At 43.4% G+C, this 15,190-nt stretch overlaps 1 protein-coding gene across 2 annotated transcripts; it reads left to right on the top strand.

Moving 5' to 3' along the window:
- The first annotated feature begins 255 nt into the window (after window positions 1–255).
- Mat2b (methionine adenosyltransferase 2B) lies at window positions 256–14,970 on the top strand. 2 transcript variants are annotated; one of them, XM_032912824.1, is made up of 7 exons: window positions 256–491; window positions 6,251–6,445; window positions 8,678–8,792; window positions 9,202–9,354; window positions 11,401–11,594; window positions 13,541–13,654; window positions 14,095–14,348. In XM_032912824.1, exons 1-7 carry the CDS (start codon window positions 462–464, stop codon window positions 14,263–14,265), a joined length of 972 nt encoding a protein of 323 aa, XP_032768715.1. In that variant the 5' UTR covers window positions 256–461; the 3' UTR covers window positions 14,266–14,348. The 2 variants fall into 2 exon arrangements, with proteins under 2 accessions (XP_032768715.1, XP_032768714.1); XM_032912823.1 differs by lacking the exon at window positions 256–491 and adding an exon at window positions 2,605–2,797 and having other exon boundaries at window positions 14,095–14,970.
- The last annotated feature ends 220 nt before the right edge of the window (window positions 14,971–15,190 follow it).

Raw genomic sequence — 15,190 nt, 5'->3', positions numbered from 1 at the left:
CGTTACTGGAAGGTGCGAAACGTGTCTAATATTTCACAACAGGAATCGATTGCTCAGTGTGCTTCCCAACCGTTTGGCTCCTTCTTGTCTTTCTACAAGAGACAAAGTCAACAAGTTCTACCAGGGAATTGCAGGGTTGGTTTGTTTGTTTTACTTAGTTCTGCCATATGGATTTTAGTTACGGATCCTCTCTTGACTTGCAATTAAACACGAAACTTCTCATTGGGTAGTTTCAAAACTAGCAGGAGGAATCAGCGGCTAGCTTACTGCACTGTGAAAAGCTGCACGAGATTCCAGGATTGGGAAGGAAAATGCTAATTTAAAAGGTCAAGCGGAGCTGCACCTCACGTTTCTTGGCGTCCGTGTGCTCCGTGCGGGCGGAGCGAACAAAAAAACCCGGCCAGAGAAGCCAGACGCTCAGATTCCTCTCGCTGCGTTTCCCCCAAAATAGTTCTGGAATCATGCCTGAGATGCCGGAGGACATGGAACAGGTAAGAGCTGGCAATGGAAGACACGGTGTCGACCCAGCGTTGCATTAAAATCGATTCAGAACGGCTGCTACGAGCAGGAAGGGTGTCAAGAAAATAGTAGCCGGTGCCATTTATTTTCCTGTAGAAACGTAAGCTTGGGACACAGAATAAACGATCTGGGGTTTCTGACCCAGGAAACCAAACCCAGTTTGACAGAAATAAAACGTGAGGCAGAACGATAGTTACAGTCGTCCCCTTAAGTGCAACTGTGGTGAAGGCTCTGTGCAGTGAGGTTTAACCGGTGGTGCATGCTCAGGCTTTTGTCTTGTGGGGCTTGAATCTGCTAACCGGACTCGCAGTTCCAGTTTGCACTCTTTGAGAGGTGACCCCCAGCGGAAGTCAGACATTGACCGTAAACATCGATCCTTTTCTTAGCAAGCAAGCTACGCCCAACTTTTTCCCCCTCGACAAGTGTCAAACCGTATTTTTATATATAGGCAAGCAAACATTTCCTCACTCTCTCACAAGGTTGCTCTGAGAGTCACACTATAGTTGGGGAAATCTTTGCGTCTTCCTATTGAGTAGGTTTCAGGATCCCCTCTAGGAAGAGACTACACACATCCCAAGTAGAAACTTGAAACATTCTCACTTTTTAATAAGGATGAGGAGTCATGGATCTGCCCCTCCCTCGGACTTTTTCTAATTATCCTTAGAGTGTTGGGATAGCTAGACCTTTTAATAACACTAAGACGTGAATTAGGAAAAAAAAAAAAATCGAAAAGCCGGGTACCTCAGCCTGCCTTTGTTTTTCTCTTCCTAAGAATTACGTGAGGGAATGCATTCTTAGGTAGGGGGTGGGGAGGAAGAGCCATCACCTGACTCTGAGGAAAACTTTTCCCGGGGGGCAAGCTTAATCTTTAGTTTAAAAATAAACCAAAAGGCTTCTGAAAATAAGGCCTTTGGGAGAAATTCAGGCAGTGATCACGCTTCGGTGCGAGGTTTGAAATCCCTTCTCGTGGGAGTCTGGGTGAGAACAGACTGTGGGGTGGAACGTGGGCGGAGAAAAAGTGCGTCCCGGCTTTAGGCACTGTAAGTTTCTCGGGCTTGCCTGTTGCAGTTCTTCGGGGCTTGGGACCTGACCTGCGGGTAATTCAGATGAGAGCTGAGTCAGACCCTAGGGACTGTTTTTTCTGATTAACTTTTGAACAGCCCCACAGGGTTGGAAGAGTGCCCGGCGTCACGCCCTTCCTTGACTCCATCATTTTAAGTTTTTGCAGCTCCTCCAAGGCTTGGCTCCAGCAAGTCCCCGGCCGCTGGGTCCCCTAAGTGGCATCCACGGGGCAGCCAGGAGGCCTGTTAAATCCACTTAAACGTCAACTGGGCTTGTTATCACAGTTGAGTTTCTCTTTCTGTGGCTCTGAGAAAAAGCCCGAAGGACCCGCCTTTTAGAAAGTAATATTCCCTCCCACACCTTTTTATTTTTAATTAGCTAAAAATAAACGTTTCTTTAAGACTTCACAGCATATTTTTTTTTTTTTAGTATTCCAGAAAAACATAGCTTCCAGAGATGTTAATGACTCAGAGCACAGAACTATTTTCAGCTTTTCTCCTTGCCTTAAACAAACATAGGACCAGCCACACCTTGCCTAGATTGGCCATCTATTCCTGTAATCCCAGCCCTTGGGAGGGGAAGCTAGAGGATCGGAAGTTGAAGGTCTGTCTCTGAGCCCAAGGTCAGTCTCAATTTGGGACTGCCTAAAACCAACCCAATCCAGCCTTAGCTGTGCGGTGGTACCACCCTTACCTTCTTGTCTCCTAACTACAGTTGTTTTAGTCTACTATATATAATACATGCGCGGTTGATTCTTGGGCATTTCGCAGTCTGCAAGCCTAAGCGAATCGAGTCCTTACTCCTTTACTAAGAAGGAAAAAGTAGAAGGAGAGATTAAAAAAAAAAACAACACTCCCAAGCCCAAGGAAGCCTGCATTCATTGCTTGGCATCAGTGCCTGCGTTTAAACGTTCTGTCTCTTTAAGAACTGGCACATGGGCTGAGAGCGTCCCTTGAGGTCCCGCCCCTTTTTGAATGCGTGGCTAGAGGCGGCCAATCATTAGGCGCGGCCAGGGCGGCGGAAGCCGGAAGCGGCAGCCAGGGTCGGTCTGGGCCTAGGGGAGGAGGGCCAAGGGCGCGGGCGCTGCGGCCCCTGGCTGTGCTGCACTAGAGGAGGCTGTGGTCGCGACTGAGGCGGCGCAAACACTGCGGGCATGGTGGGCCGTGAGAAGGAGCTCTCCATCCATTTCGTCCCCGGCTGCTGCCAGCTGGTGGAGGTGAGGTTCGGGGCTTCGAGCCCGGGGTGGCGCCTTTGAGTTTGTTTACCTCTCTCCTGGTAGGGCTACGCTTAGGCTGCTGCAGTCAGGGAAGCTCCCGCCGCCACCGGGGGGGGGGCTTGTTTCCGTTTGAGTTCTGTATTTATCATCTTTGTCTTGTAGTCCTGGATCTTTAAGGAGAGGGGAGAGTGACTTTTCATAAATGACGGTGTTGGAGGTATCAACTTGGCGAATTCATAGTTCGCACAGGGCATATTACTTCAGGCACTTTAAGGGTGTCAGTATTTCCAACTTCTGTTAACGCTCAGGCTCACGGGTGGGAAGACAGACATCGCCTCGAGTTTATTCAGTAAGGTTTGAGCAGGAATTCCAGTGGTTTGGCTCCTAGGGTTTCTGAGCCACTGTGTTTTGCATGGTAGAAATTGCATGTCTGGTAAACTTTCCCCTGCGTGTTTCCAAATCTGCTTCACGGTTCCGTTGCAAGCCTTTACTGACCTACAGAATGTATCCAGCACTGTCGATGAGACTGTTAATTCCCAAACTAATGTATCTTACAGATATAAAAAGTCTACGACTTGGCCAGTTTGTTTTTTTTTTTAATGCAAACTTTTAACTGGGGGAAGGGGTGTGTGTTCTCGCTAGAGTTTATGGAGCCCCCATTGAGATAAAGGAACCTGGTTGAGATTAGGTAGCCTGGATTGAGAAGGTACCTCTCCATAACCTTAGGCTACAGGCAAGCCTGTAGGGCATTTTCTTAATTGGCAATTGACTGGGGCGGGGGCAGCTGGTATTGTCCTGAAATGTTTTAGAAAGCAGGCTGAGGAAGCCAGTAAGCAGTTTCCCCAAGGCCTATTTGAGCTCCTGCCTCCAGGGTCTTGTCCTAACTTCCTTCAGTGGTGAACAGTGATGTGGAAATGTTACGCTAAATAGGTTTAATGTGTTTGCAAGGTTCAGTAAAAGTGGAGAGTGAGACCCTGGGTGTGCTAACTCTTGTCTGTAATCTCAGCACTCAGGAAGGTGGCAGTGGTGGGTAGATACGATTGCTTTTTATGGTGGCTTTGTGTGGTATTTTGTTTTGTTTTTGATTTTTTAAAAACAGTCTCCCTGTGTGTATTCGTGGCTGGCTTCAAATCCTTGGGGGTAATCTACCTGGCTTCACCTCCAGTAGATCCGGATTAACGATGCCACCACACCCAGCAGTCTTCTTCCATTAAAAAAATGGTACAGTAGCTGGGTATGGTGGCTTACGTTCAATCCCATCCCTCTGAAAGCTGAGGCAGGATGCTTTTCAGGCAAGCCAAGGTTCCATAGGGTGACCCTGTTTTGAAAAAGCAAACAATAGCCAAAAAGGGCAGACAGCTGTGATTTACCTGCTGAGAGTTGGCATAGTTAATGTGGGGCAGCCTATTATCAATTCCTGTTAAGAACACTGCCTGTGTGTACAATGGGGAGACGGAATTGGGCTGTTCCCACCTGAATTCCATTCCTATTAAGCATGCTGGCTGTCTTGTTTCTTAAATTCCAAGGGTGTCTAAGGATGGTAGAGAGAGAGTGAATGTGAAACTTGAAAGTGTTAAACGTGAACATGAAACTTTCTAGGTTTTGTTTTTGTTTTTTTGTTTGTTTGACAGGCCAGAGCTGGTCTTGAGTTCATTGAGATCCTCCTGCATCAGATGCTCTTTTTTTTAAATTATGCATGTTTGCTAAGTGTATAGCTGTGTACCATACGTGTCTGATATCCAGAGGCCAAAAGAGGGTGACCATTCCAGGAGAGCTGGAGTTACAGGGAGTTGTGAGCCGGCGGTATAGACGCTGAGAACCCAGTTCCAGTCCTCTGCGAGAGCTATTTTATTCTCTTAGATATTTAATGTCGTGTGTATAGGTGTTTGCCCTATCTGTGTGTGTTCACCATGTGTGGTACTCTTTAAGGTCCACAGAGGGTGCTGACTTCCCCAGGAACTGGAGTCACATACATTGTCCTTACCTGCCACATAGGTGTTGGGACTCAAGCCAGGGCTCTCCAGCCCCATCTATTTTTTCTTTATGGTGTTTTCCTGGGTCTCCTCAAAGGTATTTGTTACATGAACAGAGTTCTCTGAATCTATACTAGGCTTAGCATGCTTTGACCCTGTTCATTTCAGCTGTGTGCGTGCGTGTGTGCGCGTGCACATATACTTTTTTTTTTCAGTACAGACTTAGGCAACTTTAACAGGAATAGGGACTTGAGATAAAATTTGATCAAAGTTTCATCCACAGAGCTCATGCATTGTACAGGAGTGTAACTCCCTGCTGGCTAAAAACATTATTTTTAATAAGGAAAAGTTGGTTTTACTTGAGAATTTGGCAGGAAAGTATTACTTGATTTTTGGAACTTTGCCTTAGATATACAGAAATTGAATTATTCCTTAAGCAGTAATTTTAAAAATTTTCTGTGAACACAAGTATGTTTTTTCAGTGGCAACACAGAATTTTTTTTACTGCCTATCTATATGCCATAAGTATTTTGTGTAGGTAAATTTAGTGCTGCCTGAGAGGCATATTAGTTAACTCTATTTATTCCAAATAAACTCCTATGAAATGTTGACAGGTTTTTCAGTCCTGTCAAAATGTGACATCATTTGAGCCCTGTGCATTTTCAAAGTATCTTAGATGTGAAACTCCTGTGGACTACTCATGGGTGATGCGATCACTTCATCACTTGATTATTATAACTTTATTCTTACTCATTCAAAAAAATTAACTTACATGCATTCGTGTTTCATCTATGTACCATATGCATGACTGGTACTCACAGAAGCCAGAAGAGGACATCAGATCCTCTGAAACAGGAGTTAAGGTCAGTTGTTAGATGCCATTTGGATACTGGAAGTCAAACCAAGGTCCTCTAGAGGAGCAACCAGTTTTTTTAGCCACTAAGCCATCTCTCCTACTATTATTTTTTCTTTCTCTCACACACGCACTCACGGTTATATGACCAGAAGAGGGCAATCAGATCTGCAGCTTGAGCTGTAGGTTTGTCCATCTACAAAAGCAGTGCACTCATAAATAAATCTAGGGTCGAGGATCATTAGTGGGGACTGGAAAGATGTCTGCGGTTCAGAGTTCTGTGTGGATTTGCAGAAGACCAAGACTTAGCTCCCAGCACCTACTTGTCGGCTCACTGCCTGTAACTTCATTTCCAGGAGATTTCGGACCCTCTTCTGATCTCCCCAGACAACGCAGGTAGTACACACACATGCATGCAGGCAGAAGTGCTCAGACACAACAAATAATGAAACACAAACTCATTAAGCCTTGCAGTTGCTGGTGCAGTTTGGTTAATTTAGCTTTAAAACTGACTTTTAGGTATGTGGTATTAATTTCAAAAAATAAACATTTCAGGTATTTGGTACACAATAATGTCTTGAAGAGAATTGTTTTCAAACTGTAGCTTTACCCCCCTTGTACTTCCAGGAGGAAGTGAACATCCCTAGCCGGCGGGTTCTCATTACCGGTGCCACCGGGCTTCTTGGCAGAGCGGTTTACAAAGAGTTTCAGCAGAGCAACTGGCACGCCGTTGGCTGTGGCTTTCGCAGAGCAAGACCAAAATTCGAACAGGTGAACCTGCTGGATTCTGAGGCAGTTCATCACCTCATTCATGATTTTCAGGTATGGGTTTATATATTTGAAGTTGTATGTGTTTGATCAGGAGTTGTCTGGCTTGCTGGCAGAAGGTGTGCATGAAAACTGTGAGCGGTTGAGCCTCCACATTGCAGAGTGTGCTTCCTTTGCATGACGTGGAGTGGTGCTTGGACTTGGGGCCAGAGGCTGGGCGGTGTTCTGTCCAGATCTGTATCCTCCTCCCCGTCCTGCACAGCCTTGCTGGGAGGCTTGTGTTTACGCTGTGCTTTCCTTGTGATGCTTGCCATGAAGTGTTAGGGTGTTATCTGGGAACTGAGAAAAAAGGGAATATTTGGCCTTAATGCTAAGAAAATATGGTCAGGGGAACTTCAGCAACCCGTTTGCCATAATATGAGAAAAGTTAGAGGAAAATGAAGACTTTATTCTCCTTACCATGAGATTTCAGCTTTGGTTCTCTCTAACAGTGTAATTCTGGGAGCATGAATATTAGAAACACAGGGAAAACAGATTGCAAGCTGCATGCCCAGAGTGCAGTGTATTAAGTCTGTGATGGGCCTAGGGTATTGTATTTGAAGCATCCCATATTCTGCACATTCAAGTTTGAAAACAGATCTTAGATTATGCCTCCTTGAGCAATTTTTGAGAAAATTGGGTGTGTGGGCAATTCTTTGTCTCTCTCTGTGTCTGCTTTCCCCCCCTCCCCCCCACATTCTCTCTCGTTCTGGTTTATTTTTATTTTCTGTGTATGGGTGTTTTGCCTGCATATGTGTCTATGTGATAGTGTCAGATCCCCTGCAACTACAGAGAGTTCTGAACTGCCGTGTGGGTGTTGGGAACTGAACCTGAATCCTCTGGAAGAGCAGCCAGTGCTTTTAGCCACTGAGCTCTGTCTTCCAGCCTCTGAATCTGGAGCTATAAATGGTTGTTCTTTAGCCATGTGAGTTCCAGCCTCCAGCACACAGACCTTTAACACCTACCTTAGCTCTTGCTCTGTTGTTCGTGCATTTAAAAAACAAAACAAAACAAAACAAAAAAAAAAAACAAAAAACCTTTTCTTTAGAAAATCTCTGCATCCCTAGGTTTCGATATCAGGCCCTTTAAATGTGTGTCTTGATTAGCTGTGAAGACCTTGTTATTTACTGGTGTGTTGTGGTTAGTTCTCAACTTTACAGGAGCCAGAGTCTTCTGTAAAGAGAGGATTTCAGTTGGCAAAATGCCGCTAGCACACTGGTCCATGGGGCATTTTGTACTTAGTATAACTGAGTGAGCCCGAGTTACTTATGAAAGCAGGCTGAGCGTGCCGTGGGGAACAAGCCTGTGAGCAGAGTTCATCCATTGCCTTGCTACTAGTCCCTGCTTTGACTTTCTTCAGTGGTGTAGGAAGTTGGAGTGTAAGTAATAAGCCATTTCTTCAAGTTGCTTTTGATCCACAGTAATAGAAACATAGCTAAGGCATGGGCTTTCTGCTTTTATGGTCACGCGGTCATATGGTTTCCATAAATAGCTGATTCTTATTAAATGAGTAGAGAAAAAGCTTGAATTTATGAATTTAACTCGCAACTGATACTACTTGCCTTTTGTCATGAGTTTAGTAAATGATAGGGGTGGGGCGTAGCATTGTGGCAGAACACTTAGCAGTCTGTAGGGCCTGGGATGGGATGAGTAAGTCACAATAGTCTGTCCATGGTGGCTTTCATAGCACATTGGGATAGAGGCTTTTTTTAATTATAGGTAATTACTAATAGGTTTTTCTGCACTTTTGTCTCAGGATTACTAAGTTGTTTTTACCTTGGCTAGGAATGTAGCTCGGGGGTCCACATACCTGGCTAGCATGTGATGTGCAAAGATCTGAGATCTCTAGCACTGCCCCTAAAAAAGCATATACAACAACAAAATTAGTTGTTCTTCCCTTTGCAGAGAGTGTGTGTGTGTGTGTGTGTGTGTGTGTGTGTGTGTGTGTGTGTGGTGGTGGTGGTGGTGTTGGTTTTTCTTTTTTTTTTGAAAAAGGAAGTTTAACAACTGGTACACACCTTTAGTTCCAGCACTTTACAGACAGAGGCAAGGCGTGTGAATATCTGAGTTCCAGGACAGCTAGGGCTATTTTAAAAAACAGGAAAAAAATGAGTGAAATAAAAGGAAAAAACAAACAAACCGGACCTATTCTTAATTGAAGGCCTTTCCTTCCCCCGAGATACTGTAAGGAAGCCATGGCTCTCCGTTCTCTCCATTTTGTGTTAAAACTCCGTGTTTAACTTCCAGCCTCACGTCATAGTGCACTGTGCTGCAGAGAGAAGACCAGATGTTGTTGAGAGTCAGCCAGACGCTGCTTCCCAGCTGAACGTGGGTGCCTCTGGGAATTTAGCAAAGGAGGCAGGTAATGCTGTATTATTACTGGAGTATTTTTCAAGACATTTATTTTATGTCCATGCATTCATATGATACATGTATGTCTGCACCATATACATGCCTGGTATCCTTGGGGCCCAGAAGAGGGCTTCGGATTCCCTGGAACTGGAGTTGCAGATGGTTCTGAATATCCGTGTGGGTTCTAGGAACCAGATCTCGGTCCTCTTGAAGAGCAGCCAGTGCACTGCTTTCAGGTGCTGAGCCATCTCCCCAGCCTCCTTCACTGTTTTGTTTTTTTTTTTAAAGTTGAAAGTTTTGTAGCTGTCTTACATGTGGTTTTGTTCATTTTAGGGAAGACAAAGCAAAACATGAGACACACAAAACATTCTAAATTCCATGCAAAAGTAATGCAGTGGGTTTATCTTTTCTTTCTGTAGCCGCAATTGGAGCATTTCTCATCTACATTAGCTCAGATTATGTGTTTGATGGCACAAATCCCCCTTACACAGAAGAAGATATACCAAGTCCCCTGAATCTGTATGGAAAAACAAAGTTAGATGGAGAAAAGGCGGTCCTGGAGAATAATTTAGGTAAGATTCGGCACCCTTAACCTCTGATCATTTTTGAAGACTGTTTTATTGTTCATGAGGAAATGTGTTCCTAATTTATTAAAAATATCCAGAATTGGTGTGTTTGTCAGGATGTTGCATTTTATATTCCCAAATCTCAGAACTTGGAAGCTGAGGCAGGAGTTTTAGGATAGCCTGGGCTATATAGTGAGCTCTTTTCTCTCCTCTTCTAATTAAAGAAAAGGAAGCAGGGGCTATAGGTTACTAGAAATGAGACAGTATGGGTAGGTGAGGTAGGTCAGTAGGTAAAGGTGATTGTCACCAAGCTGATGACACGAGTTCATGTCCAGTCATGTGGTGGAAAGAGAGAGCCAGCTCCCTACAAGTTGTCCTCTGATTTTCACAGAAGCACACACACACACACACACACACACACACACACTAACATTTTTTGAGGTATTCTACACCATCCTTTTCTTTTTTCCCCATGTATGTTTATGACTACACATGTCTATATAAAAATAATTTATTTAAACATAATAAGAAATTGTAAACTGGGAACATGAAATCTCTCCTGTGTTGATTCCTCGGGAAGACAAGCACAAAATGGTTCTTACATAGGAATTTTTGTATAATATTTATTCACGTGTTTCTGTTTTGATCCATACTCTTGACTTTCTTCCCACATCTTTGCTTCTCATTATATGTGGTACCAGTTCTGCCATGGCTTCTTCCTGTCTGTGGAAATACCATGCTCAACTTAATTTCTATCTGTGGCATCATCATGCTCAATGTCATGACCCCTGTGGATGCCAATGCCTTACATCATAGAGTACTCCTGACAACCGACCACCGCTTGTGATGCCCTCCCTGCAGGCATTTAACTTGTCAGAGTCTTTGGTTTTGTGATGTTCTGACTCAGTGGTAGAGTACTTGCTGGGCGTGTTTGGGGCCCAGAGTTAAATATGCGGTGCAGTGCATCCAGACAAAGTACATTGTGAATGAACCATCAACCCTGCAGAAGTCTCCTTAGTGCCAGCCTCTTCCTTGCTTTGCTTCATCACAATTCCCAGGGTGCATCATTTATAAAGAACTGCAGTTCATTTCTCACAATTGTGAGTCTGGGAAATCCCACATCCAACAGCCAGCAGGTATGGTAAAGGCCTCGTTCCAGCTTGGCCTCAGAGAACCCAACCAGATGGCCCCCATTAAGCTCTTTCATAGTGGTGTCTTCATGACCTAAACATTCCCCTAACACATTTCTCTGTGCCAACACACACACACAGACCAACATGACACCCCCCCCCCAACACACACACACACACACACACACACCCTTTTGGACTACGAATTACATTTTACTATATAACTTTTGGTGCAGCATTGAAACCCTAACTAGACCGTTGTTTACTTTCTCAGTAATTAGAAAAGAAAATACATGTCTTAAAGTGCTAATAATCCAAAGACTAACCCCTCACCTTGGACCAGTATAAAATTGAATTCTGAATAATTCTTCCGAGGTTGTAAGAGTATGAGCACTCAACCCTACCCCCAGATTGATCAGTGTGTGTATACTTGGCTACGTTCAGTGATGAATCAGTCATCAAACTCTTGGTTGTGTATCTTCAAAGGACCACAGTGTCGTTTCCATAATCACAGTGTGCTTACACAGTCAGGAGGAAAACTTACACTGATGTACTCGTGCTGTCAAATGTGTAACCTGTAGAGACAGCCTCCCACTTGGTCCTAAATTGTTCTTGAGTGCTATTGTCTTCATTTGATCATCAGTCACGAGTGTTCATTTCACTTGGTTGACCAGATAGGCTCTATTTATAATGGTCATGATAACAGATTAGATAAAAGTCTCTATATGACAGAAGGTACGTAAAATACTCATGATTATCTTTTAAGTTCATTCAGTATGAGCTTCTACTTACCATCCTAGTAATTTTTATTAAAAGGCAATGTTTCTACTTTTCTACTGTTTAAGTCCACACAATTTCTCTTAACACCGAAATTTGGAAATGTATGAGCCAGCCATACAAGACCTTCATGTATTGTCCCTAGGGGCTGCTGTGTTGAGAATTCCTGTTCTGTATGGGGAGGTTGAAAAGCTTGAAGAAAGTGCCGTGACTGTTATGTTCGACAAGGTGCAGTTCAGCAATAAGTCAGCGAACATGGACCATTGGCAGCAGAGATTCCCCACACATGTGAAAGACGTAGCCAGTGTGTGCCGCCAGCTGGCGGAGAAGAGGATGCTGGTGAGTGTTGAGGAGGGGCCTGACTTCTGCCTTGGTAAAAGGTCTGCTACTCTTGCGTGTTTGGACTTACGGGGACATAGATTATCACAGACTGAAAGTTGAACTTTTTTTAAAAATACTTTAATTGTTATGTGCGTTGATGTTTTGCCTGAATGTATGTCTGTATGCCGGTGTCAGATCCTATGGAACTGGAGTTACAGACAGTTGTGAGCTGCCTTGTGGTTGCTGGGAGTTGAACTTGGGTCTTCTAGAAGAGCAGCCAGTGCTCTTAACTACTGAACCATCTCATCTCTCCAGCCCCTAGACATGCGTTTTAAAAGTAGAACATGAAACAAAAGCAAGTTATACAGAGTAGAGGCTTCAGAGTAGTCATGAGGTTTGTATGCAGGAAATAAATTCAAACACAGAGTCCTGTCTCTGTCTTCCTAATGCTAGGATTAAAAACCTAGTGGATTAACTACACACAGCTCAAGTTCTTGGTTTTGTTTTGTTTCTCTGTTTTATATTATGCATGTGTGTGTCTTCATGAACTTGTTTGCACCACATGTGTGCAAGTGTTGAAGGAAGCCAGAAACCATTGAGTCCTTGGGGACTGAACCTAGGTCCTCTTCAAGGAACAGTAAGCACTCTTAAACACTTAGCCATCTTCCAGCCCAGAGTGAGAATTAATTTTAAGCATTTGGGGAAGTTGGCACTGAATACAATATTCATAAAAAGATTAGGAAGTGTTTAATTCAGAGTACTAATAATGCTGGCTACAGTGTGACTACAGCTTTTGCTGTATGAAAATTATGCCAATGTATGTAGTGGATAAACTGGCCCCTTTGTGTAATAGGTGGAAGGCAAATGTCAACACCAGACATTGTCCGTTGACCTCCACGAACATTCTGGGGCATGCACACCTGAGTGCACGCGCATACATACACACACACACACACACACACACACACACACACACACACACACACTATAGAAGGAACTTTCTGAAATCTGTTAAAAAACAATGCAGCAACACTGAAAATGATTATCAGAGCACGGCATTATTTAACTATTCATTCATCTCTTAGGGTTTCATGAGACAAGGCTTTTTATTGCCTGTTGCCCAGGGTAACCTCCCATCCAAGGCTGTTGTTCTGTCTCAGCTTCCCCAAATGCTGGGATTACTAGTGTGTGTTATTGTGCTTATTGGGTTCATTTCAAAATGATTTTCTGGCTGAGCTTGGTGATGCACACTTGTAATACAGCATTTGAGACAGAGGAAAGAGGGTCCCTGCTGAGTCTGTGTACTGAGTTCAGGCCAGCCAAGGTTACTTAGCAAAGCTCAGCCTAAAACAAAAAACGTGGGACTGGGGATGTGGTTCAGATGGTAGAGTGCTTGCCTAGTAGCATGCACAGAGACCTGTGTTGAATCTTTGCACCATAAGCCCCGAGTGGTGGTGCACACCTGTGCTCCCTGAGCTGGCGAAGCTGGGGGTGAGCCTCAGCTACAAGTTCACTTGGCTGTGTGGTATCCTGTCTCAGAACTATGTTACATGTTTGATTCCACCTTAGAATAATTTTTTTTTTTGGTTCTTTTTTTTCGGAGCTGGGGACCGAACCCAGGGCCTTGCGCTTCCTAGGCAAGCGCTCTACCACTGAGCTAAATCCCCAACCCCTTGTGGGTAGGACTTATAATTTTGTTTCTTTAGAATAATTTAAAATGATCACTAAAATTAGTCACTGTCTATAAATTGGAGCTATTTATATTTTTTCAAAATGTTTTTATATCTATAAATTGCCTTTAGTGTCAGAATATTTGTGGACATTTGACTTTAGGTATTTTGAAGGGAATATTTCAGAAAAGTAGGTATTCTTGGACCTTTAAAATTAACTTTCTGTCAAACCTTACTATTTGGAAGCAGAACTGTGAAACTGTTTTAATTGTTTTTCCTTGTAATTGTTGTTAGGATCCATCCATTAAGGGAACCTTTCACTGGTCTGGCAATGAGCAGATGACCAAGTATGAAATGGCGTGTGCAATTGCAGACGCCTTCAACCTCCCCAGCAGCCACTTACGACCTGTAAGTCTTGACTCCTGCCTCCTGCCTTCTTAAGGCTGCTGTGTTTGCTGACAACACTTTTCTCTTTTAGACAGCTAGTCAAAATGAACTTGGCTTGGATCTTAACTGTACCTGGTGGTAAATTATCCCTAAAGATGAAATTTAGAGAGAAGCATGGATGGGACTAGTAAGCTGGCTGGGGGTTGGGGGTGGGGACACGGACCAGCTCCAAAGCCTGACAACCTGAATCCATCCACATGCTGGGGGGTGACACACTGAGTACTGTCTGCAGATACTCTCATGCAGGACACTGCGTCTTGATGGGGCATGCTTTTTTTTTTTTTTTTTTTTCCTGATCTGAAAAATACCAGTTTTCTGGCACTAACGGAAAACTGAAATAAAGTTATCAAGCCTCAAGATGCTACTTCCTTTGTCATGATGTGTTTTGTTTTTCCTTATAGATTACTGACAGCCCTGTCATAGGAGCACAACGCCCCAAAAATGCTCAGCTTGATTGCTCCAAATTGGAGACCTTGGGCATTGGCCAGCGGACACCATTTCGAATTGGAATCAAAGAATCACTCTGGCCTTTCCTCATCGACAAGAGATGGAGACAGACTGTCTTTCATTAGTTTACGTGTTGTGTATTTTTTTAAGTGAAAAGTATAGTATGTGGCACTTTTTCAAGAATAAAGGAAATAGTTTTGTATGAGTACTCCTTAATTGTGACACATGATCCTTCAGGTAAATGATGCTGTTGCACTAGGGGAGCGTTGGACCGACTGAGGGCAGTCAGGACTTTCTGTTGATTGTTTTGTTCTGGCTTACCTTGCTACACAAGTAATATAAATTATGATCTGTAATGTCCAGGGTGGGGTAAACAGACTGTTAGACTTTGGATGAAATGCTTTGTTCATTCCTACAACTTCCTTTTTTGCTGTTTTGTTTGTTAGCTCTTGTATATTGATAGTTTCAATGTGCGTGGAATCATATGAAAATCATCGGTGTTCATTATTTGCTTTGCTTTGCTTGAGCCCAGATCAAAATGCTTGGAGAAAAGAAACTTTATTTTTGCAACTGTAAGTATGGTTTTTAAATGCTTGATTCTTTAATGTGTTATGTATATCAGAACTTGTATAGCCTGATGCCTCCTTCATAGCACCGTGTGACAAACACTTGAGAGAGTGCACGTGTGTGTATTTTTTTAATATAAATACATATATATGTCTCTTTCCTTCTATCTCACTAAGTGACGTTTCATACATGTGGTTATAATAATGAGCCTTGTAAGTCTTTTGACCACTTCTCAATAATAATAAATACTTGCTGGCATGTAACACTTCGGCCTCTTTTGTATTGCTTTCTATTTAGTGCTAGGACTGCTGGATATGGTATTGCCCATCTTCAATCGCTTCAGAAGCAGTCCAGCCTGGTTTAAATATCAAGTGTCAGGCAAGCCAGGGCTATATAGTGAGACCTTGTCTCAAGAAAGTAAGTAAATATGAGGACTAACTGTAAATCAATCATTCTGTAGTTTTAGTTTGTCAGTTACACACT

The sequence above is a fragment of the Rattus rattus genome, chromosome 9 (assembly GCF_011064425.1).
Source record: "Rattus rattus isolate New Zealand chromosome 9, Rrattus_CSIRO_v1, whole genome shotgun sequence".
NCBI classification, from domain to species: Eukaryota; Metazoa; Chordata; class Mammalia; order Rodentia; family Muridae; genus Rattus; species Rattus rattus.
This window is presented reverse-complemented; position numbering and strand designations above follow the sequence as displayed.

Coding starts and splice junctions, on each gene's coding strand:
- Mat2b (XM_032912823.1), top strand. CDS start 2,735: ATGGTGGGCCGTGAGAAGGAGCTCTCCATCCATTTCGTCCCCGGCTGC. Junction 2,798..6,250: donor GCTGCTGCCAGCTGGTGGAG/GTGAGGTTCGGG, acceptor TTGTACTTCCAG/GAGGAAGTGAACATCCCTAG. Junction 9,355..11,400: donor GGTCCTGGAGAATAATTTAG/GTAAGATTCGGC, acceptor TATTGTCCCTAG/GGGCTGCTGTGTTGAGAATT.